This window comes from Diaporthe batatas (genome assembly GCF_019321695.1).
Source record: "Diaporthe batatas strain CRI 302-4 chromosome Unknown Contig00004, whole genome shotgun sequence".
Classification (NCBI taxonomy): Eukaryota; Fungi; Ascomycota; class Sordariomycetes; order Diaporthales; family Diaporthaceae; genus Diaporthe; species Diaporthe batatas.
In genome coordinates this window covers 315,937-336,779 of record NW_025408551.1, presented here as the reverse complement: position 1 = coordinate 336,779, position 20,843 = coordinate 315,937, and the positions used below count along the sequence as shown (strand labels likewise).

The following is a 20,843-nucleotide window of genomic DNA, read 5'->3' as shown; positions in this document are numbered from 1 at the left end:
AGTAGGTAGACAAGTAGACTACCGACCCCATGCACACTGCATCGGGGCAGCCAGACCAGACCAGGCATACCCAACAAGCCCTTTGGAGCCAACGCCTTGCCTCCTTTTCTCCCACCACCTCCTCTCTGCTAGCCTGCTGTGCCCTGTGCCCAGTGCCCATGCTTCATCAACCGCCCAAGCCGCCGCTCACCCGCCGTTTGCCGCAACGCCAGGCCATGGCCATGACCATGACCATGAGTGGGAAGAGGCGCACATCAACTTTTGACAGCTCAATGCATGCTCCGTGCCCCCGTGGACCTTAGGCTGCCAGGCTGCTCCGTGTCCCGCGTGTCCAGTCCCGCCTTCTGCAGCCAGCATTCCCCCGCCGCCGCCGATGGGGCCTTCGTTCATGCACTGCACTTGTCATGAATTGACATTGAGGCAGCCGGCACCGAAGCCCGGCTGGGGAGTGGCACCCGGCCTCTCTTCCGCGCATCATGGGCCCCATACCCATCGGTACCTGAATATCGCCGACTCCCTGCCAGCTGTCCTTTTAGCGGACCCATCAGGGTGGCAACTGTCCACCAAGAACGTTATCCAATATAGCGCAACTGCCGCGTATACTGGCACACTGGCAGACTGGCAGACTGGTACTGTGCACTCGCTGTCGATTGTGCATTGACGCCAGTCGCCGGTCGCCAGTCCAAGGAACCAGGGGAACCAGGGGACGGCACACCCAACAGAGCCAAAAGGTTGCGCGGCAGCATTGATGTGTTAGCCCGACAAGAGATGCCCATCGCAACCCACCACCAAGCTGTCCATTGTCAGATCCGCTGCAGGGGGGGCCTCTGTGTGTTTCGTTTCGACATTTTGCAAGCTACTTCCTGGCTGCACACTCTTGTCATGAGTTGTGTTTTCTCTCTCTACTATGTACAACAGTCGGCCGGACCACTGCTCAGACACCCGCAGCCAATACTGTCGTCATGACAAGTCCTCTGCTCACACGGACCAAATGACCCGGCTACGCGTCTCCAACACGACCCAGGCCTTTTCGTCCGTGTCTGCAAGAACTTCCCGAATCGTTAAAAGCTGCACAGACCTTCCTGCTAACCGACTTGCTTGGCCAGCCTTTTAGGCCTGTCTGCTCGCTCGCCTGGCTTACGGGTGGCTTCGCTAGACATCTGCCACTCAGGCCAGCCCGCCATCCAAAAAGCTGGGAGCTGGCGTCTACCTAGGATCCTTCTGGGAAAGCGTCATATGCTACCACATCAATGGGTTATGCCATAGCAGAGCAGCCCATAAAGCTGGGTATTGGACCCGGCATCCGGGTCTTCGTATCAACACCCCTCCTCGTCACCGAGAGGCAACTGCTCCCAGAGCCACAACGGCGGTCATCGCATTTGGGGTTTCTGCTGTAAGCGGCGTCAAGATCGGCTCAGGGGTTGAAAACATACCCTGCGGGGGCGCTTCGGCGGCTTAAAATGTGGGGGTGAATACCTGAATGGGCAGGGGGGAGGGATTGCTCAGTCACCTTTTTGGTCCCGTTTGTGTGGCGCAGCGTTGATGGTGCCGTCCTGGACTCCGTCTGCCGCCGTTGATCTGATGCATGCAAAGTGTCCGAATTCTGCAGCCGTGGTTCGCTGTCAAAGGGAGATCCTTAGACATGTCGGTCGTCTATTCGTCCTGTCTGGTGCTTTTCCCCCGGCTGTGATCCTTGAGGAGCTGAAAAGCCGCGAGCTTGCATGAAGGCAAGGTGGATCACCCGCGCCTCTGCCTCTACAGAGTATTATCGTTCCGCACCTCTGCCAGGGGCCACCCTTTCTCGGAATCCTCCCTCCAGCATGCCCACGAAACATTGCGACTTTTTGCATGGACAGCACCTCGGTCAAAGAAGCTTTTCTGCACTCGAACTGTCCTGCATGGCGCACGTCGTCAACACAGGGTCCCGGGTGAGGCGAATTGTCGACGTGTGCTCGGGAACTTGCCCATTCCGCCTCATTCGAACATCATGATCTCGGAGGAACCTGCCGTCTTTGTGTGCTTAAGCCGCCAGTGTGTTTCATAACTGCTGTCCTTTGCCCGACACAGTTCAATCCTCTTGCCAATTTGTCAACGTCGCGGCTGGTGGGCTGAGCATCTCGTTGCAGATAGACGCCCATCCACCTCCCAGCCGAGCAGGCTGTGGGACCCGTGACTTGGGGTGCATACCCGAGGTCGATTATGGGTGCAGATGCCTTACTTCTTGCCTCATGATGTGATATCAGACGGCTCGATTCGGTGTTCACATTTCCTCTTGTGACATTGGCAGAATGCTCAAACCTGACTTGCTCGCATGACGGTGGACCTCGCCCCCCTATGGCCCAGTATCTAGCATCTTCACTCAACAACAGCCAGAGCGACATGGCTGGGACGCAAAGCTCGAGTTTTGAAGCCGTTGACCCAAAAGTTGTTGGCCTGTAGATGCAGCGTGTTGGTCTCGTGTTATCCGCCCATGATCGAACCCCGAATGTCCGGTCTCCCACCGTCCGATGGTGGCAGACGGGGTTGGTTGAAACAACAGGAGCTATTTTCATCCTCAGGTGTGCCCCAAACATCGGCCGTCCCAAACATCAGCGCAATACACCTTAGCTGTCAACGGGACCAGCAGAGGTGAAGCAGCTGGGTTCCCTGGGTTCCTATGATACTCTATACCGAACAATGCTACTCCTAGCCATGGATCAGGCCGTTCTCCCGGGGGACATCATTCGTTTCATGATGGACCCGTCAGTCGCGACAGCTCCGGTGGCTTCAAAGCTACGCGCTGCTTGTGGAGGCATGAAACGTTTGGATCCCTGCATGCTGTGCAGAACGCACTCGATGTCCAAAAGTCGCGCCGTCCACGCGTTCGGTGTCTCGAGATGAACAAAGGCGAGTCAAGAGATCAGATGGAAAACGCATTGGCAGTGGCTACTGTGCTCCTATCAAGGCCCAGGCCCAGAGCAGCTTAGGCTTGGGCTGCATAGCTTGTGTTTGGCAGCGAGAGGGCGCCTGCAAACATCTGTGCACGCCGTAGAGGGGTAGCAAGGTTGAGCTTGGGCGATCTCCACCGTCGAAGAACCAGCCGAATAAACACATTCGGATAGACAGACGTCAAGCAGCCAGCCAAGCAGCCCAAGCTGATTGTCTGAAGTTTAAGGCCCGAGATTGCCGTCCGGGGTAAGCTGAGATGGTGAGTGGGGTGGGGGCGGGATCTGTGCCGCTGTCAAACAATCATGATGAAACGCTAGCACTCCTTTCCTCGCCCAACCGAAATGAGGAGGCCACAACAGAGCAGCCGCAACAGCCCTTTCCAGACAGCATCACCGACGTCAGGGCAAGCCCGAGGCTGAGAGAGGAACCTTCCACTCATCGACGTTGCTGTTCCCTGGTCCCTGGTCCCTGGTCACCCGAGATCGTCACCCTCAGCCTTGTCGCCCTCAACCCGGGACGGGACCCCTCGATTGATACTCGGACCCTCTGCAGCCACCGCAGTGTTGCCCGTGTGCCTGGAGTGTCGACGCATCCGTGCCTTTCCTCGCAACCCCTGATTTGTCCAACGACCAGGATGAGCCATCGACACTCTCCTCTGCCGCGATAGATCCCCCGACCTCGACGCCGACGCCGACGCCGACGCCGACCCTCCGACAACCAAACTCATGGCTGACTCCGGTGCGGCCGCAGCCAACCCGGCTGCCGATAAGCCATCCGGCCCTCCTAAACCGTCCACGTCGCCGCACAAGCACCCCAGCCCGGCAATACCTCTCGGCCTGCAAGAAGCTGCGCTCGACTCCCCAACCTTCCGATGTGTCGCCGTCCATTTTTCAGAGCAGGTCGAGCAGGTTGAGCGCTGGCTCGACGGGTATATGAAGTCATGCTCAAAGGTCGTACACGACATCCTCGCCCTCGAGGAAACCATCCAGGGCTTCCTAGGCAAGACAATGCCGCCCTTGGCAGTTACGACGGACGGGCCTATCGACCCAGACTACACGATGCTCGCCTTGAGGAGGAGCAGCGACGGTCAGCGCGAATGGTGGAGCCAGATCCTCGCAGTAATGCGCCGCATGGACACTCTGACCGTGGAGCCAGTCCGCTCGTTTCTGATCGGTGAGCTCAAGACGTTCAAGGAGACGAGGAGGACGCTGGAGACCACTCAAAAGGTTTTTGATACCACCCTGGCGCGCTACGTCGCGCAGAGCAAGACAAAGGAGCCTTCGTCGTTGCGTGAGGATGCCTTCGCGGTCTACGAGACCCGCAAGGCCTACCTCAAGGCATCCATGGACTTCTGCCAGCTTGCACCGCAGATCCGTTTCTCCCTCGACAAGTTGCTTGTCCGCATTTCTGTCGACATGTGGCGGGAGATGAAGAGATGGCGTGATAGCTCATACGCCTCCAACAAGTACGCCCAGGAGATGGACCGTGTCCGTGGGTGGTCCAAGGAGATGGAGGCAAGCGAGGCCCTGTTCAAGCGCGAGCTGCAGGCCGCGAGGAGGGACGTCGGCGAGAACGCGGTGGCCTCTTTCAAGCCGTCTCGCGAGCTGGAGGACTATAACATATCAACCGTCGCCTTCCTCGGCTCGAGGGGCCCCGTGAATGTCCAGGTCAAGGAGGGCGGTGCTGTGGTTTCCGAAAAGCAAGGGTGGCTTTTCCTCCGCACCATCACTGGAAAGCCTGCCAGGACAAACTGGGTGAGGCGATGGTACTATTGTCGGAATGGCATCTTCGGGTGGCTGGTGCAAGGGCCGCAGGGTGTTCTGCAAGGCGATGAGATCGGCGTGCTCTTGTGCGGCGCCCGTCCTGTGGTCTCGGAGGAACGGCGCTTCTGCTTTGAGGTGAAGACCAAGTCTCAAAACATCATGCTACAGGCCGAGACCCAGGCGGAGCTGGAGCAGTGGATCGAGGTCTTTGAGATTGCCAAGAAGCAGGCTTTCGATGCGAGTGCCGCTAGAGACGCGAGTACACTGCCGGGAGGGATCGATCCCGCCTTCGCCATCACACCACCTACTATCCCCGAGTTCTCGGCCAAGTCTTTAGAGGGCTTTGAGGACGGTACGGAGAGATCCAACACGCTGCCAGTGCCCGGCAGCGACGCTGCAGCAACGCGCTCTTCGTTCGAAGTGGGCGCAGCCCCGCGCCGTTCCGTCACAGGATTGGCACGAGATATCGCAAGAGATCTTCCACGGGAGGAAGGAGAAAGTGGCAGGGAACATGCTGCACGCATCATGCAGAGGTTGGAGCTGCATCGCAAGTTGCCCCTTGGGCGTGCCGAGTCATCAGGTATCGCAGGCTTAATTTCTGCTAGTTCCAACCTCTTGCCCGGGTATGCTGCCTACAACCAATCTGTAACCAACCTGGGTCGTTCTCTGCCAGCCTTACAGCCCATCAGCGAGCTGAATGGCAGCAGCCTCGCGCCTCCCACGCTGGCGAAAGCCCCTACGGCGACATATCTCAGCAAGACAGCCTTGTCGGTGAGCGCCGAACGGTCCATGACCTCGGAAAGCAACATCAGCCTGACCTTACCAACTGCTGTCGTTGCCAACTACTGGGGCAGTATCCCCTGGAGCACGTTGTACCCGCCCAGGGAGGATGACACGACGCATCTTCGATTGGACGACGATCCTCTGCTCTCGGCGAACGCGCAGACACTCCCTGCCAGTGAGGTCACATCCAACCAGGGCAGCCACGCGCCATCGACACTCCATCGGAAGACTATGAGCGCCGGAGGTAATGCTTCCGATTTTAGAATTCTCGAGAAGCCCACCGGCGAGACGTTCCCTGCGAAGTACCCGATTGAGCTCAAGGCACATCATCCACAGTTCAGACTCTTGTTTCCCAATGTGCCTCTCGATGAGAAACTGGTGATGGTGTTCAACGCTGCCTGGACAAGCACTTCGGTCGAGGGTTCTGGCAGCAACACTGGTATCATGGGCAATGGCCGCATCTACGTCACGTCTGACAACATGTACTTCTATGGACACCAGATGGGTCTGGTGGTCGCCTACACCCTCAGCTTGGACATCATCTCGGAGGTGACAGCGGCTCCAGGCAAGGATTGCGACTTCTTGTTCCTGCATCTCAGCCACAAGATGAGCACCGACGGGTTGACCCGCATCACCATCAAGACGTTCCTGATGGACCTGGGACTGCTTCACTCCCGACTGAATCTCCTCATTGATGATCTCCAGGCCGAGGAACCAATGGAGGTTCCCGAAGTCATTGCTGCGCTGCTCAACCTGGAGAGCGATGAGTACGAGCAGAAGAGTCCTAGCGCAGAAAGTTGGGAAGAGGTTTCCCCCAACACCCCGATCGATGATGGCACTGCCTCAGGCCGACCTGTCTTCAAGGGTGGCTACGGCGCCAGAGATAGATCATCAAGGCAGGTGCGGAAACCGGTACCCAAGTTCCAGCTTCCAGTGCATCCTGTCGTGTACGAGCCTGAGGGTATGGGCGAGGCGGTCGAAGAGCGCCACTTTGAGATCAGCGCAAAGGCATGCTTTCACGTCCTGTTCGGCGACAAGTCGTTCATCTTCCCCAAGCTCTACTTCGAGCGGCGCGCCAAGGAGATCGCCCAAGGCCCGTGGCAGCTCATTGATCACGGCAAAATGAAGCGAGATTTCAAATTCAAGGTAGACTCGGTCGGTTTCATGGGGCGGGCCAAGCACGGCGAGGACGTGTCCGACTTCCAGCTCATCGACGTGTTCAGCGACCACATCACTTACCTGGTCACCCACGTCAAGACACCCTGGCATCTGCCTCATTCACACGCGTTCAAGCTGATCACCAAAACCGTGATCACACACGTGGCCAAGTCAAAGTGCAAACTTGCGTTGTACACCAAGGTGGAGTGGTCTAAAACGCCACCTCTGTCGAAGGCTCTCGTGCAACGACAGGCCCTCGAGGATGCACGGCGCGATGCGGAGGAGCTAGCGGAAGTTGCGACGGACCAGGTGCGCAAGCTGGGCCCGCACAGCCGCACAAAGAGGGCGATCCAGGTGTACGGCAACATCGGGGGTCAGCAGCAGGTGGTAGTGTTCACCCCTGGGGACGCATCGCAGACAAGCGAGACTGGGCTCAAGAAGGGCTCACAGATGATCCAGCCACGGACGCTGACGGAGATGGTGTTCGAGACCGTGAGGAGCTTCATGGAAAGCGTTGCAACGAGCCTGCTCATGTGGACTTTTGCGGGCTTGCGAAAGATCTTCAGCGTCGTGACCGCACACCGGGTGATACTGGTCGTGCTGGCTTTTAGCGTCCTCACGAACCTTGTCTTCACGGGACGTGAGGGCTCGACGTGGTGGACGGAGAGACGCGCGGCAAAGTTCATGGGACGGATGGGCGTGGGCCCCAATGTCATGATGAGCAAGGCAGTCTACATTGCGGACCTGGACGAGGCGGCGCTGTCTTCGGCGGCCGCGGGTCCTGATGGAGACAGCGAATGGTAGGTCGCTGCTCAACGCCCAAGGTATGGATCCAGCCACTGACACGATGGTGCACTAGTTACAACACGTTCCGCCAGATTCTGAACACGACGTCGCTCGACTCGACACATGAAGAGGCGGGTGCAGTCCTCAGCTCGAGCACCAGCAGAGCCACGGCTCGGCAACTGCGTCGCACCCGCCAGCGACTCGGGTCGTACCGACACGACCTGCTTGTCGCGATGCGGGTTGTGAACAAAATCGAGAAGGAGATGATCCAGAGCGAGTGGGAGAACTGGCTCGCCGACGAGAACCTGCGGTGTGAGCAGATCAAGATGATGCTGTCTGAGAAGGCGAGCAGCAGCAGCAGCGGGAAAGCGACACCCAGCGCTGCAAGCGTCGGCGTCGACGTCGACGGACAGAAAATCATGCGGCCCATTGACGAGAAGAGGGTCGAGGCACTGACGCAGTGGCACGCCGAATACTGCGGGAGCTGCAAGCTGGAGAAGGACATGGCACTGGCGAAGAGGATGAAGATGGTAGACGTGTAGAAGGCGGCGTTCTTGTGTTCGCTTTTAATTCGGACGGTTTAATGGTAGATGGACCGGGGAGATGCGTGCACCCATACACGTACGTGTACTAATGTAGATGGGAATTCTTATGGGAAGGGGCCAGCGGGAGAGTTGGGTAAACTTGGACCTGTATTGCATTGCGTTGGTCTTGAATGGTTTTGTTCTTTTCTCTTTTTTTTTTCCCTCCTTTTTTTACCCTTTTTTTCTTCTTCTTTTTTTTTCGCGTTCGCTCCTTTTTGCCAGCATGTTTCTCTCTGCATGCGACAGCTTCCACACACAGATACCCGTGCGGTCTAGATAGTCTTCATTGATCACGGTTTTTGTCTCTTGAAGCCCGGCCCCACCCTTTCCACATCGTGCACGTGTGACCGGTCTCTCGGGAATGAATGAGAAGCTAGAATGAATGAGAAGCTAGAATGAATGAGAAGCTAGAATGAATGAGAAGCTAGAATGAATGAGAAGCTAGAATGAATGAGAAGCTAGAATGAATGAGAAGCTAGAATGAATGAGAAGCTAGTCTTGGAGCATTGGCTCCGGTTCCCCCTGGTCTCGTAGATCTCAAACCAACTGACGTCTGTCAGGCTTCTAGCCCGGGCGTTTTGGAACAGGGGGAAAAGCAGGCGGGGGAGGCGGGAGGCGGGAGGCCGGAGATGGTTTCCAGTTAGAGGCGAGCTCGATCTGAGCTGGGGTGGCCTCTGGTTAGACAGGGATGACGTCAGTAAATACACATGTCGGATGGACAAAGGTATGTAGAGGAAGGCGGCTGCTGCTGCACACGGTCCCATTTAATTGTTCATTTCTTCCACTCTTGAGCCGGACAGAATCATCTGACAATCAGCAGAAGTACATTCTTGGTTATTTGTGTTTATCTAGCGGGGCATTGGATTGTTCTGTTACCAGCGTCATAGCCTCACACTCTCACAGCCTCACGGCCTCACGGCCTCACGGCCTCGCAACGACCCCGACCCGGTCACGCCTTCACACGGGCCTTGTTCATAGCTATCTGATACGAAGCGGTACGAAAAGCGATACGGAAATACGGGCGGGTAGGTTGAGCACTCCAGGAGGCTCACATGTTGAAAGAAACCTCACAGAGGACATGACATTTTTGGGAGCCCAAAGACCGACATTGCTAGCGATCGCCCATTGACCGTCAACATTCAGCACTCTCGGCAGTTGAGAGGCCGTCATGTCTCACCACGAGCCGTTCAAGGCTCTGGGGCCCATCGACTGGACAGCAGTCACGGGTGACGACCTGAAGCACTTCCTGAACACGACATTCCTTCATGCTCAGACAGTCGTCGACAGCATACTCGCAGCAGCCAGCCCGCAGCAGGCCGGCCGCGCGAGGAGCCATACCGACAGTTCCGTCGTCTTCGACCCTTCGTCCCGCCACCACACAAGCACCTCGGCAAGCGCGGATGCGTCCACCGCAGCCGCAGCCGCCCATGCCGCAAAACTGCAAAAGGAGTGGAAGGAGGTCAAGGTAACCCCGCGCGACAACCCCTACAACATGAGCGTCTACAAGCTCGCTGGGAAGGACGGCAGGGGCGCCTGGTTCGCCAGGCGGAGCATGCACGAGGGCATCTCCTTTGACAAGTTCAGGCTGGGGCTGGAGACGGAGTTTGCCCATACTTTGCAGCACACCACGGGGCCTGGTACCGGCAACGTCAGGGGCATCGGCGCTGAGAGGAAGGCCGAGCATTTGCAGTGTTACGGGGTCGGCCAGGCTGACGTCTGGCTGTTGAACGCGCAGTTCCCGGGTCCTACGACACCCAGGGATTTTGTCACGCTTTTCTTGACCGCCGTCAGCGGCGGCGACGACGGCAACGCCAAGACCAAGGGCCCGAGACAATTCATGGTTGTGTCCAGGCCCTGCAACCACCCCGAATGTGCGCCCCGCTCCGCGTACATCAGGGGCAACTATGAGAGTGTGGAGCTGATCAGGGAGGTCCCTGTCGAGAAGCCACTGCGGCGGGTAAGGTCTTCGGTGGACATGAGGCGAGAGGATGTCCACCTGCCGAGCAAGACCGGTGGTGGAATGGACATGAGCCAGGAGGCGGTCCTTCGTGCAGCTCGCAAACGAGCCGAGGCCAAGTCCGACGAGGGCCCCGGTGAGAGAGGCATGTCGCGGTCACTGACCGGTCTGCCGCCCCGCGAGCGTAACGAGGATCCCGTGGCTGCTGGGCAGTCCGGCCAAGACACGGAAATGGCAATCGAGTGGGTAATGGTTACTCGGTCCGATCCTGGAGGCAGCGTGCCGAGATTCATGGTCGAGAAGGGCACGCCTGCTGGTATCGTGACAGACGCTGGGAAGTTCCTCAAGTGGTTGGAAACGAGAACCGAACAGACGCTCGAGGAGTCTCGGGCTGGAATACCAAACGAGCCCGAGGACCAGCCTCTAAGGAATAATGTGGGTGAGGCGACAGCCCCTCGGGCGCATCAACCTTCTGCCAGCACATCAAGACCACCACCGGGCCCTTCCCAAGCTGCGGCGGATGAGGATGCACAACCCAGCGGCTTCTACAACATGATCGCTGGAGCTATAGGTGCAGCATCAACCATGGTCACGTCACGATTACCGGGTGTCGCCCAATCGACATCAGAGCTCGATTCCGATCTTCAAGACAGTGAATCAGACACGGAGTCAGAGGCAAGCTTCGCCTCTGCACAGGAGCCCGATGACGAGACTCCCCTGGCAAAGGTCCTCTCGGGAGGGGATCTCAGCCTGGGAGCAGGCGGCGAAATGGCGTCTATGCATTCCACCAAGAGCGACGAATCTTCTACCAAAGCCGCGGTGTCGCATCACGAGAGGCACCTTAAGAAGTTGCAGGACAAGCACAGGAAAATTGCGGAGAAGATGGCGCGCCAGCAGGAGCGCGCCTCGCAAGACAAGTCCAACCAGGGCGATGACCAGCTAGCCAAGCTCAAGGAGAAGCATGAGAAGGAAATCGCTCGGCAGGAGGAGAATTACAGGAAAGAGGTGAGAAAGATGGAGGAGAAGAAGCTGAAAGAGGAGAGGAAGGCCGAAGAGCGGAGGAGGAAGCAGCAGGAGAAGGACGAGAGGTCCAACGCCGCCATGCAGCTTGAGAAGGTCAAGGTCGAGAGGGATATGGCGCTCAAGCAGATCGAAATTCTCAGGGACCAGGTTGGCGATCTGCAGGCACAGAATACGATGCTCGTTGCGCAGCTAGGCAAGCTGGGGGGGCTGGCCAGTACGAATGACTTGGCGACCAACGGGATGGTGGACGGCAAGCTGTCAAAGTCTTCGTCACAGTCGAAGTGAGGGGCGCCCGAAGGAGTGGGATATTCGATGTTCTGGATCGATACAGCATACATGTGGGTCATATTTCCGAGCAACAAGCGTAGCCTTTTCATCCCCTTTTCCATAGCATAGCAGACAGCATCTTTGGTAGCGCTACGCTGTCACTTGTATACCAGAAACAACGATTGTTTTCCACGGAGTTTTTGAATCGTGGCCATTTTTGTGACAAATCCTGAATACTTGAATAAAAAAACAACATTGAGCAGGTGCATTTTGCCCAAGTCATGTCAGAACTCCCGCCATGCACAGCACACCAATAGTTCCCTGTGTCAGCGGCAACGAGACTCAGTCCAGCGCAGATAGCAGGAGGCCATGAATCCTTGAGGCGTGCCCGATGTCCTTCACCCGCGCCAGTGAAGCCGATATCCCGGCACCCTCCTCGCTGAGCAACTCAGCCACGACCTTCCCGCACACAAGGACGCGATGACACAAAGCAAACGCATTGGCATTCGAAGCCCACCCCAGCGGGCCATCATCGTGACCGACTTGGGCCTCCAGGGCACCCAGAGCCTGCTCGACCCACTTCTTCAGCGCCTCCAGCGAGCTATCCATAACGAGCACTTTCCCGGCCACACCGTCATCACCTTCTGTTTGGTCATAATCCCGCGGCAGGGCACTGAACACGTCCGCCCACCTCTGCGTCTCGCGGACCTCATCTATGAACAGGTTCTGCTCCTCCACCGCGAACAAGCTCTCGTCCACCTCGAGCGCCTCGGCGAACAGCCGCTCGGGCGCCGTCCAGGCGTTGAGATCCTGCACGCCGATGTCGAGCGCGACGATTGGGTCTCCGACCAGCCGGCAGGCGACATATGCCTTGAACTCGTTGGTGTGCCCGAAGCGACCCTGCAGCCACGAGAGCAGGGCGTCGGCGGCGTCGACCGCGACGAGGGGTTGCGGGTGTGGGTCTGACGAGGTGATGAGCGCCGCGGCGGCGGCGCCGACATCGCGGATCTCGTCATCGTCGTCGACCAGCGTGTTATAAAGCGCGAGCACGAAGGGCAGGTACGCCGCGTCGCCGCCGGCGGCCGACCGCACGGCTGCTGCGAAGGACCTGATGGCGCCGGCGGCCGCCATGCGCATGTCGAAGGTGTTGCTGTCGTGCAGGGCGTCCGCGACGGTCTTTCCCCACGTTCGTAGTCGTTGCTCGAACATGAAGAACGACAACTGCCCGTTGTGCGGGAGGGTCTGGATCGCCATCACGGGCCCCGAGGCGAGGAGCACGGCATTTGCCAGGGTCGGATTGATGCCGTCCAGGAGGCATTGCTGGAAGGCCTCGAGTTCCTTGGGCGAAGGAACATCCTGCAGCTTTCCCTGGGAGATATGGTCGTCCAACAGCTCCGTCAGGTTCGTGAGGGCCTGGGCGCGGGCTTCCGGCACTTTGGTGTGTTTGCAGAGGTCCAAGTACAGCTTGCAGAGTTCATGAGCCCGCGACTTGCCCCATATCTTAGGAACTGCTTCAAGAAGCATGCATGCAGTGTCTATATCCAGGTCCAGGGCATCAAAGAGGCAAGCCTTGAGACCCTCGATGCCCGTGAGCGCCACAGCTTCCCGCAACGACCTGATTCCTAAACGATGCTCGAGAAGTGCTAAAGAGGTGAAGCTGGCCCCCCCTTGTGCGATCTTCGCATGGGTTAATTGCTCAGCTTTGCTCAGATGAACACTGGCAGGAGGAATGATCTCCCAGGTCAAGGTTCGGACCTCAATGAAGGCTGCCCAGACCTCAGAGCATATTGTGGCATCCGACTCGTACTCCTCTAGCAGTCGTCCTAGTGTCCTGATATCTTCCGTAAACCTTGCAAGCTGAGACTTTCCATCAAGTTCGGGCACGATTGTCAGGCCGAGAAGCCGGCCTTCATTTCTGTCCATGGATGTCCTCTCCAAGAAGAACTTGAGCGTGAGAAAGGTCCCATGCAACCTGTTTGCCGAGCCCCGTGACTCCTCCAGCAGACGCTGAACTGAGGAGAGCCAAAGTTCGTTTAGGAGAAAAGAGCATAAAGTTCGCGCGGCTATCTCGCGGACATGCCACTGTTGGCTCCCCAGGTATCTGACAATCAACTTGTACAGCTCGTCGCGGTGAGACTCTGGAGGCCCGGCGCGTCGGATGATATCTAGCGCCGGAAAAACAGATTCGGCTGCTGAGCTTGAAGTCAAGGTCCCAGGTTCCATAGCCAATTGTCCAGACTGCAGAAGATTCAGTAGTATAGGCGGCAGAGATGGATATTTGGTGTATGAGATACGCAGCGTCTTCCCGTCCCATCCGGCCTCCAGAGCACTCTTGCTTTCTCCGGTGCCAAATATACTGTCCATTAGGCTGCGCAGTAACAAGAGTGCGCAGTTCCTAATTGCCCAGACCTCTGCTTTCAGGCTATTCGTCGCCAGTGCTAGGCAGCCAGGAAGAAACCTTTCCGCCTTTTTGCTGAGCAGCGACGTCTTGAAGACCTCTTTGAGAGAATTGAATGCGTGAACCTGAGGGAGGTTACTCCCATCAGTTTCCGAAACCGAAGCTGGTCGCTGGGCTATCTCCTCCAACGTTCGTATCACCTGCTCAAAGGAGGGGCTAGCCGCATTTGATGCCAGAATAGCAGTGATTAAAGCTGGTATACCTGCAGATCGTCTTGTTGTTGATCTCTGCGCATAGATGCATGATAGTGCGCCTTTGTACCATTCCTCTAGCAAAGATTCTTCGTTTTCGCCAGAAGCGACATGCGGGTTTCGAGCGTTCTGACAGCAGCAAGTGAAGTTCAGCGAGACGCTTGAGAACGCACCTCTATGCCTCAGAGTAGAAAGCTGCGAGAAGGCCAGATGGCCTACTCTCCGGAACACCTCGGGCGTGGGCAAGAGAAACCCAGCCGCACGGCTGAAACCTAGGTTGCCCACCATTGTGCGCATCAACTGGCTGGACTCGTGGATGGCCCGGAAGCTGTAACTTAATAAGCCCTTGCTATCGAGGCCATCGTTGTTCTCGAGCAATTTGCCCTCTGGCGAATCGTCGCACAAAACATGACTGACGGCACCCCAAATCCGTGTACAGAGACCCACAATCCGTGTCTGGGACGGGGCGAGGAGCTGCAGCTCAGCTTCACTATACCGAGCTTGTGACAAGACTTGCCACATGTATCTTACTGCGGCAAAATCGCCATGGACCGGCTCTGTCATGACTGCATAGGCCAGGTCTTTTTCCGCCCCACTAATTTTGGCTTCTAAAGTGTCCAGCACCCGTGACAATAACGGTAATCGTCTCTCGAGTGTGGTCTCCCAGGCACACAGAAGGCCGGAGGAACGAGCGGCTCCATCTGAATGATCTGCACGACTAGTGCGAGATGCCTGAGCCGCTGCTCGAGAGGTGAACTCTGATAACATCGCCAATGGGGTGGTATTTGCCAATGTAGCATTGACTGTGAATTCTTTTTGCGTGTACTCTGGCGGGAACAGCATCAGCAAACTAGTGGCGGTCTCCCTGACGTCGTCGAATGGGTCCATAATCAGGTCGAGAATGATGCGGATCCATTGGGAATCGGTGTATAGGTTTTGCTCAGGACCACTCGAGTTTTGTTTTCCGATTTTTATAATTGCCACCAAAGCTTTCAAGGCAGTAATGTGCCGCTGGTATGAGGCTGTAGGCGCCAGCTCCTGCCGCAGGAACCGTGTATACCACGTGTAGAATGTTTGCTGAGCCGCGAGGGTGTCGCGCAGCCAAGTCTCCCCAGCGTTGGCTATTTCCTTTGCACCTTTGCTGATGTGTGTGTTGACTGCTCTTTCCTTGGCTTGAGATGCTGAGGCCTTGGCTTCCAGGCGAACTAGGTCCTTTTCGAGGGTAGAAATCGCCCCATTGAGTCTTTTGATCATGTTCTTGGAAATACCTAGAATCTCATTCCGGAATTTGGCATCAGGGTCCGCGTGACATGATCTGAGGTGCTTTCGCAGAAGCTCGAATGTCATCGTTGAGTAAGGCCGTGTACTAGACGAAGAGGATATCAATAAAGACATGGCGAAAGACCGAACATCGTAAGAGTTATGAGTTAGGAACCGCTCCAGAACCTTTCCGTCCAGCTCTACAGAACTGGTGGCTGTCGATTGGCCTTGACCTGAGAATTTGTCAGCAATTCTGGTCATGGTACAGAAGGTCAATCCATGGGACCCGTGGCAAGGTATTGCAGAGAGAGTCGTCCCAAGGGTGATTTGCCCACGGAAGTTTGTCCCGGAAGAGGCCGTGCTACATCCAATGTAACCATAGGAGGGAATTCGTTAAGAGGCAAAGCCCATAGGAGGCTGTCCTATAGAGTGACATGCCATGGGAGAGTCCCATGGAAGTCCATCCTCTAAATTGCAAGGCTTGCCGACTTCAGGAGGGATGATACTCACGAGGTTCTTCGACGATAGCTGCCTTTTTTCCAAGTTCCAGGGCAGCAAGATGCAGCAGAGCGGCAGTATCTAGCTCATCATTATGTGTATCATCCTCCGGTTGTATGTGGTGGAGCTCTTTCAGCAAGGCAATGGACAGAGCGCGTTCAGACTTGAATAATGGTGCCAAGAAATAGTTCTTGATACTCTCAAGCAATTCCGGATTGGCAGCCAAGGCTGTTTCGAGCCACTTCCGGATTGTCGGCGGATCAAGCACCGGCGTTCGCTCCCCACGGTAGCCGTTAGATGTACTGGAATCGTACAGGCCACCGAAGAGTATGACGAGGAACTTTCCGGCGACCGGACAGACGTAATTAAGTTCCATCCAGCGGAATATCTCTACTACCCACTCATGCCATAGAATGATGGCAGGCTGCTCGGCCAATTCCGGTCGCACGGACTGATATGTTTGCGCCAGATCTTCAAGGGTGAGGATGGACTTTGTGAGCAGATGGCTCAAGGCAGTAATGCAGGATTTAACGAGCGGGCGTGTCGACTTTCTCGCAATAACTGAAGCCATAGTGCGCAGTAAATCCATCTTCACAATGTCTCTGACCTCTGGCAGTGGATTCTGAGAGATCAGCAATGTAAGAACGTCGAGCACGAGCCTCATTGATCTGTGCTGGTCCTTCTCGTTCCATTCGATGAAGAAGTCGAACAGGTCCTGGCATGTTCTCTCTGAAAATGCCCAGGACTTCAAATGGTCTTGTCTTGATTTGGCGCATAACTGAACAAAACCACATAGCTTGACGCAGGCGTCCGACGTGGAACCTCGAGGTTGCGAGGCATTTGCAAGCAGCTGTTCAAACAACGCCCGCGCAGACCTGGTCATGGATGTCAACTTCTGTTCAACAACAAGCACAGATCATCACTAACGATGCCAGTTCTTCCTGCGGACTCTCTTGGAGCCATTTGAAGAGGTCATTGGCATTGCTGTTGGGCCCCTCCAGGGGAGGGAACTCAACGGGCGGCATGCTTTAGGAACCTTGGAAGTCTCGGGAGGAATTCGATGTTGGAATATTTTGCACACGAAGGATCATGCTGTCAATGCATGCATACGGGATCGTATCATAACATCACGAGCAGGGCTTCTTGTGTTCCACTGATAACACTGAGATGATAGGCTGGCTTCTCATGCCCATGGATGGCATCAGAATGGGGGGAAAAGACTGCAGGCTGCAAGACTGGGTAGACAAGGACGGTATTCCGGTACGTACCTCACCCAGGCGCTGCGGGCCTACTACTAAATTTTGTAAGGGCGTCATCCCTGCACGCAGCAGAAACCCGTCGAGCACGGGCCTTCGGCTGTGTTGCGGTTACTCTGCCAGTTCTGCCTTGGGTGGGTACCGGCGCAGCCCAGAGGGTCCACGGTGAGTGACGGCCGTCATCGCTTTGAAGCTTGCTGGGAATAATTTTTCGAGGCTGCTAGTAAGGACCAACGACCTCAACTCTGGGCTGACCTGCACAACGCCCTGCCTCTCGACCCACGCAACAGCATCGCAATCACCTCCACACTGCATGCGCCGTTCTGCACTTCTGTGCCAGATCATTCCTTTTTCCTTCTCCACCAATCCTGTGTATTACTATCTTTGAAAATGTCTTCTCTTTGGAATGCCTTGACTGGGCAAAAGTCCAACCAGAACAAGCCAGACCACAGCCATGCGCCACCACCACCAGAACCCACCAGCAACTTCGCACCCCCTCCCTTCGATCCATCCTCGGCGCAAGGCGTCGACTCCTTCCTCAACAGCTCCGCATTCGCAGACCCCTCACAATTACACCCCCTCGCCGGCCTCAACAAGGACGCCCTCGAGTACATCACCCTCGAGGAATCCGCCGTCTCCGACCTGCCCGGCGGCCAGTCCGTCCTGCCCTCGCGCGGCTTCACAGACGACCTTTGCTACGGCACCGGCATCACATACCTCTCCGCCCTGTCGATAGGTGGCGCGTGGGGCCTGCAAGAGGGCCTCAGGCGCAGCGCCGGCCAAGCGCCCAAGTTGCGGCTGAACTCGACGCTGAACGCAATCACGAGACGGGGCCCGTTCCTGGGAAACTCTGCGGGCGTTGTCGCAATCGTGTACAACTGCATCAACTCGTACATTGGATACCTGCGCGGAAAGCACGACGCGTCCAACAGTATCGCTGCGGGCTTCCTAAGCGGGGCGCTGTTTAAGAGCACAAGGGGCTTGCGGCCGATGGCCATCTCAGGTGGCATAGTCGCATCCGTCGCTGGTGTATGGACTGTAAGTTGCAAATTACCAGAGAATTGGCAGGCGAGAGGTGAGTCTGGTACTGACATGACACTAGCTCACACGGAAGACTTTCTTCCCAGCACCAGAACAACACCATCCGTAAACCAAGGCGGCATAAACTGACAATAGAAACTTAATCCGACGAGCTTCATGATATTCACGAACGGGGCCGGGTATCTGGCTGCCGCACCAAACCGACAGCTGCGATGAGGCCCAGCCCCGGGAGGCCAGTTGATGACTGGGACCAGCAGAGGGTCTGGCAAGCGCAAGCGCAAGCGCAAGCGCGGGGGCGGAGGTGATGGCTTGATAGCGACGCCTCCATGAATAGGTGGGCTAATCCCATAGTCTTGTCGGCATTGTGGTGAGCATAGCAACGGATGATCTCTCCTCATCTCTGAAAACTTGTAACACTAGAAGGCGGGTCCATGATCATAGAAGGCTGGGGAGCAGGACAGACAGTTTGCTCATTCTCGAGGAAATAGAAGAGACCAATTCACATCCTTCCTCATTCCTGTCAGGCTCTTGGGACATCATCAGTTACTCTACAGACAGGGTTGAAGGCCATAGTATATCTACGCGTTGGCCTGGACTTTTCACTCAGACTGATCACTGTGGTCAACCCCCAAAGCAACGCGGACCGTCGCTTCCATTGTTTACGTGCCCCTGATGCACCGCATCTTCTGCTAGTTTCCCCCTCGTTCCTTCTTGGCCTTCCAGGAGCTATCTCGCCCCGTGACTTCTACCTCCAGCCTTACAGGACTTATCGTTCCCTACCGCTTCCTAGCTCTGCGCACGCCATCACTACATCGAAATAACAAAGCACTCCTCGACTCTCGACCAGATTACACTAAGGCGCCTTGTCACGAAAATGGAGGGAGAAGACCCGTCTCCGAGCGGCGCAAAGACTCACTGGGGCGACCCGGGTGGTCTGGACACTGCTCCTGTATTCACCACCCACGAACATCTCGACTACCTGGTTGAACTCATCGCCCAAGAGTGGAGGAAGACCATGGTGAAGCACATCAACGCATCAGCCGGCACGGCCAACATTTTTGCCCCAGCATTCAACACGTTGGCGCATTTCGACCCCGAAGAGGACACTGTTACCAAGGTGGACACAAGCAAAGTGCCTCAAGTGGTCATCACCAAGGTGGACGATTTGCGGCAAATGAATCGCATCGGCCTTCCTCACCTGACCAATCTCATGAACCTGGCCGAGGAAGATCTTGAAAAATACGGTGTTTCAGAGCTCATTGCCTCTGAAGAAGTCGAGGGTGGAAACGACAAGGCGGCGATCTTCGCTGACATGGTGAGCACCAAGAGTTCTGGTCCGTCATGTGTCCTATCATGTTAACAAGATCCACCTTCTGTAGCTCATAGAGCTTGCCAGAAATCGGATTCTGGAGGAAATATGCGCGACAAAGGAGCCGGAGAAGACAGTGTTTGATCTGAAAGTTCTCTTCATCGATGGATCCGGCGTTTCGCAAACGATGCTTTGCCAGCTCCAGCATGATACAGACTTCGCGTCCTTCCTCGAACTGATGGACGGGTATCCTCAGGAATACGATGCTCCCGTGGAAAGGATAGTATCTGGCTGGCAAACGGCGGTACAACAGCTCAAGGACAGGGGCTACGGTGGTGACCCCGAGCTTGGGTTGATTGAACAGCACATTACCACTTTCAAGGCCAAAAACCATTATGCCGCCCCCAAATGGGTATTCTACAAAACCAACGGCTGTGTTTCGTATGCCAAGACCATCGAGGGTGAGCAGGACATCAAGACGATCCTTGAGATCTTGGCCAAGACCGACAACCAATTCTTTTTCATGATCAGGGTATGTCGGGTTAGATTCATCCTAGCATCAAGTCCGAAGGTATTCAGAACCCAGCTGACATTTTTTATTATCACACAGGCGGTGGACTACAACATAGCCTCAATCTCTGCTGAAATCTATGTCTTTCGTGCGGGAATTGAAGGAGGCGAGGTTTGGCCCAGCGAGATGCCGATGGTGCTGCCTTCTCAATGCGACCAGGGCACCCAGAGCGACCAGCAACCCAACAAGGAGCAAAGGTCTCCAAGCACCAGGTTCGAACCTATTGTTAGATCAGAGTCAAGCGACTGGCTCGCCCGGGCCATGATGAATGGAGACAACCTTAATTTCATGAATCAACACTGTGGAGGAGGTCAAGCTGGCGACGAGCATCAATAAAAGAAGCACACCTTGCGCATCATGATCCTCATTCGGCGGGAAGTTTAGAGGTGGAATGGAGTCTTGTACAGGGGGTTACAAACATTACTCTGAGGGCAGCCCTGGAGGAGAGTTGTTGAGCCGTCATCAAGGCACCGAAGGGTGAAAGAAAGTCTTGTATCCACATGCAGTCTTTTCCAGACTTTGATTAGCCTTTAATCGCCTGTTAGACCTACCTTGCTGGAGCGTGGGGCCAAAACTGAGAAATCTAAAAGACGGGTCTTGGCTCGTTCGCAACCATTGTGCCACCCATACGCAACTTGAAGTACTCGATGCCACCTGGGCACCTCGACAACCGAGCCCCTCCACGAGATAACCAAGATGTGCTGCTGCCCGAGCTGGCCATTCAAGGACGTCCAGTACGAGGCAGCGCCCAAGTACAAAAACACCACCACGGGATACCGCTATCAGTGGAACGGGCAGTCGTGGGACCTTCAGGAGATCCAGGTGCCTATTGTGAGTAGCTGTCGGCGTTCCTTCTGTTGCTTTACCACTGCGGTCATGCCCCGTCGAACAAATAGACAAGTGCTTCCAGTGAAGCTCAGGCGGACTTGGCCCCATCGTCAACCCGGCCAACGGCAGCTGGTCTTTGCAAACCCCAACCTTGACCCGGTCTCTGATGTCGGGCTAGCCTG

At 56.1% G+C, this 20,843-nt stretch overlaps 5 protein-coding genes across 5 annotated transcripts; 4 read left to right on the top strand and 1 right to left on the bottom strand.

Annotated features, from left to right (window-relative positions):
• Positions 1-68: 68 nt before the first annotated feature.
• KVR01_004034 (uncharacterized protein) lies at positions 69-8,385 on the top strand. The gene is made up of 2 exons (XM_044789217.1): positions 69-7,432; positions 7,492-8,385. The coding sequence occupies exons 1-2, from the start codon at positions 3,654-3,656 to the stop codon at positions 7,958-7,960; spliced, it is 4,248 nt and encodes a 1,415-aa protein (XP_044646198.1). The 5' UTR covers positions 69-3,653; the 3' UTR covers positions 7,961-8,385.
• A 374-nt stretch (positions 8,386-8,759) lies between these two features.
• On the top strand, positions 8,760-15,629 carry KVR01_004417 (uncharacterized protein). Its single transcript, XM_044789656.1, has one exon. It carries the CDS (start codon positions 9,171-9,173, stop codon positions 11,265-11,267), a length of 2,097 nt encoding a protein of 698 aa, XP_044646581.1. The 5' UTR covers positions 8,760-9,170; the 3' UTR covers positions 11,268-15,629.
• KVR01_004263 (tRNA methylation protein TRM732) lies at positions 11,443-16,884 on the bottom strand. Its single transcript, XM_044785744.1, has 3 exons — positions 16,584-16,884; positions 15,669-16,531; positions 11,443-15,391 (listed from the first exon to the last, which is right to left on the bottom strand). Exons 1-3 carry the CDS (start codon positions 16,679-16,681, stop codon positions 11,592-11,594), a joined length of 4,761 nt encoding a protein of 1,586 aa, XP_044646427.1. The 5' UTR covers positions 16,682-16,884; the 3' UTR covers positions 11,443-11,591.
• A 418-nt stretch (positions 16,885-17,302) lies between these two features.
• KVR01_004802 (protein transporter TIM23) lies at positions 17,303-18,062 on the top strand (the record flags this gene model as incomplete). The annotated part of the gene is made up of 2 exons (XM_044789816.1): positions 17,303-17,950; positions 18,015-18,062. 2 exons carry the CDS (start codon positions 17,303-17,305, stop codon positions 18,060-18,062), a joined length of 696 nt encoding a protein of 231 aa, XP_044646966.1.
• A 765-nt stretch (positions 18,063-18,827) lies between these two features.
• KVR01_004352 (uncharacterized protein) lies at positions 18,828-20,261 on the top strand (the record flags this gene model as incomplete). Its single annotated transcript, XM_044793698.1, has 3 exons — positions 18,828-19,268; positions 19,333-19,794; positions 19,873-20,261. 3 exons carry the CDS (start codon positions 18,828-18,830, stop codon positions 20,167-20,169), a joined length of 1,200 nt encoding a protein of 399 aa, XP_044646516.1. The 3' UTR covers positions 20,170-20,261.
• Positions 20,262-20,843: the final 582 nt, after the last annotated feature.

Coding starts and splice junctions, on each gene's coding strand:
- KVR01_004417 (XM_044789656.1), top strand. CDS start 9,171: ATGTCTCACCACGAGCCGTTCAAGGCTCTGGGGCCCATCGACTGGACA.
- KVR01_004263 (XM_044785744.1), bottom strand. CDS start 16,681: ATGCCGCCCGTTGAGTTCCCTCCCCTGGAGGGGCCCAACAGCAATGCC. Junction 16,532..16,583: donor CCGCAGGAAGAACTGGCATC/GTTAGTGATGAT, acceptor ATCCATGACCAG/GTCTGCGCGGGCGTTGTTTG. Junction 15,392..15,668: donor AGCTATCGTCGAAGAACCTC/GTGAGTATCATC, acceptor ACAAATTCTCAG/GTCAAGGCCAATCGACAGCC.
- KVR01_004034 (XM_044789217.1), top strand. CDS start 3,654: ATGGCTGACTCCGGTGCGGCCGCAGCCAACCCGGCTGCCGATAAGCCA. Junction 7,433..7,491: donor CCTGATGGAGACAGCGAATG/GTAGGTCGCTGC, acceptor ATGGTGCACTAG/TTACAACACGTTCCGCCAGA.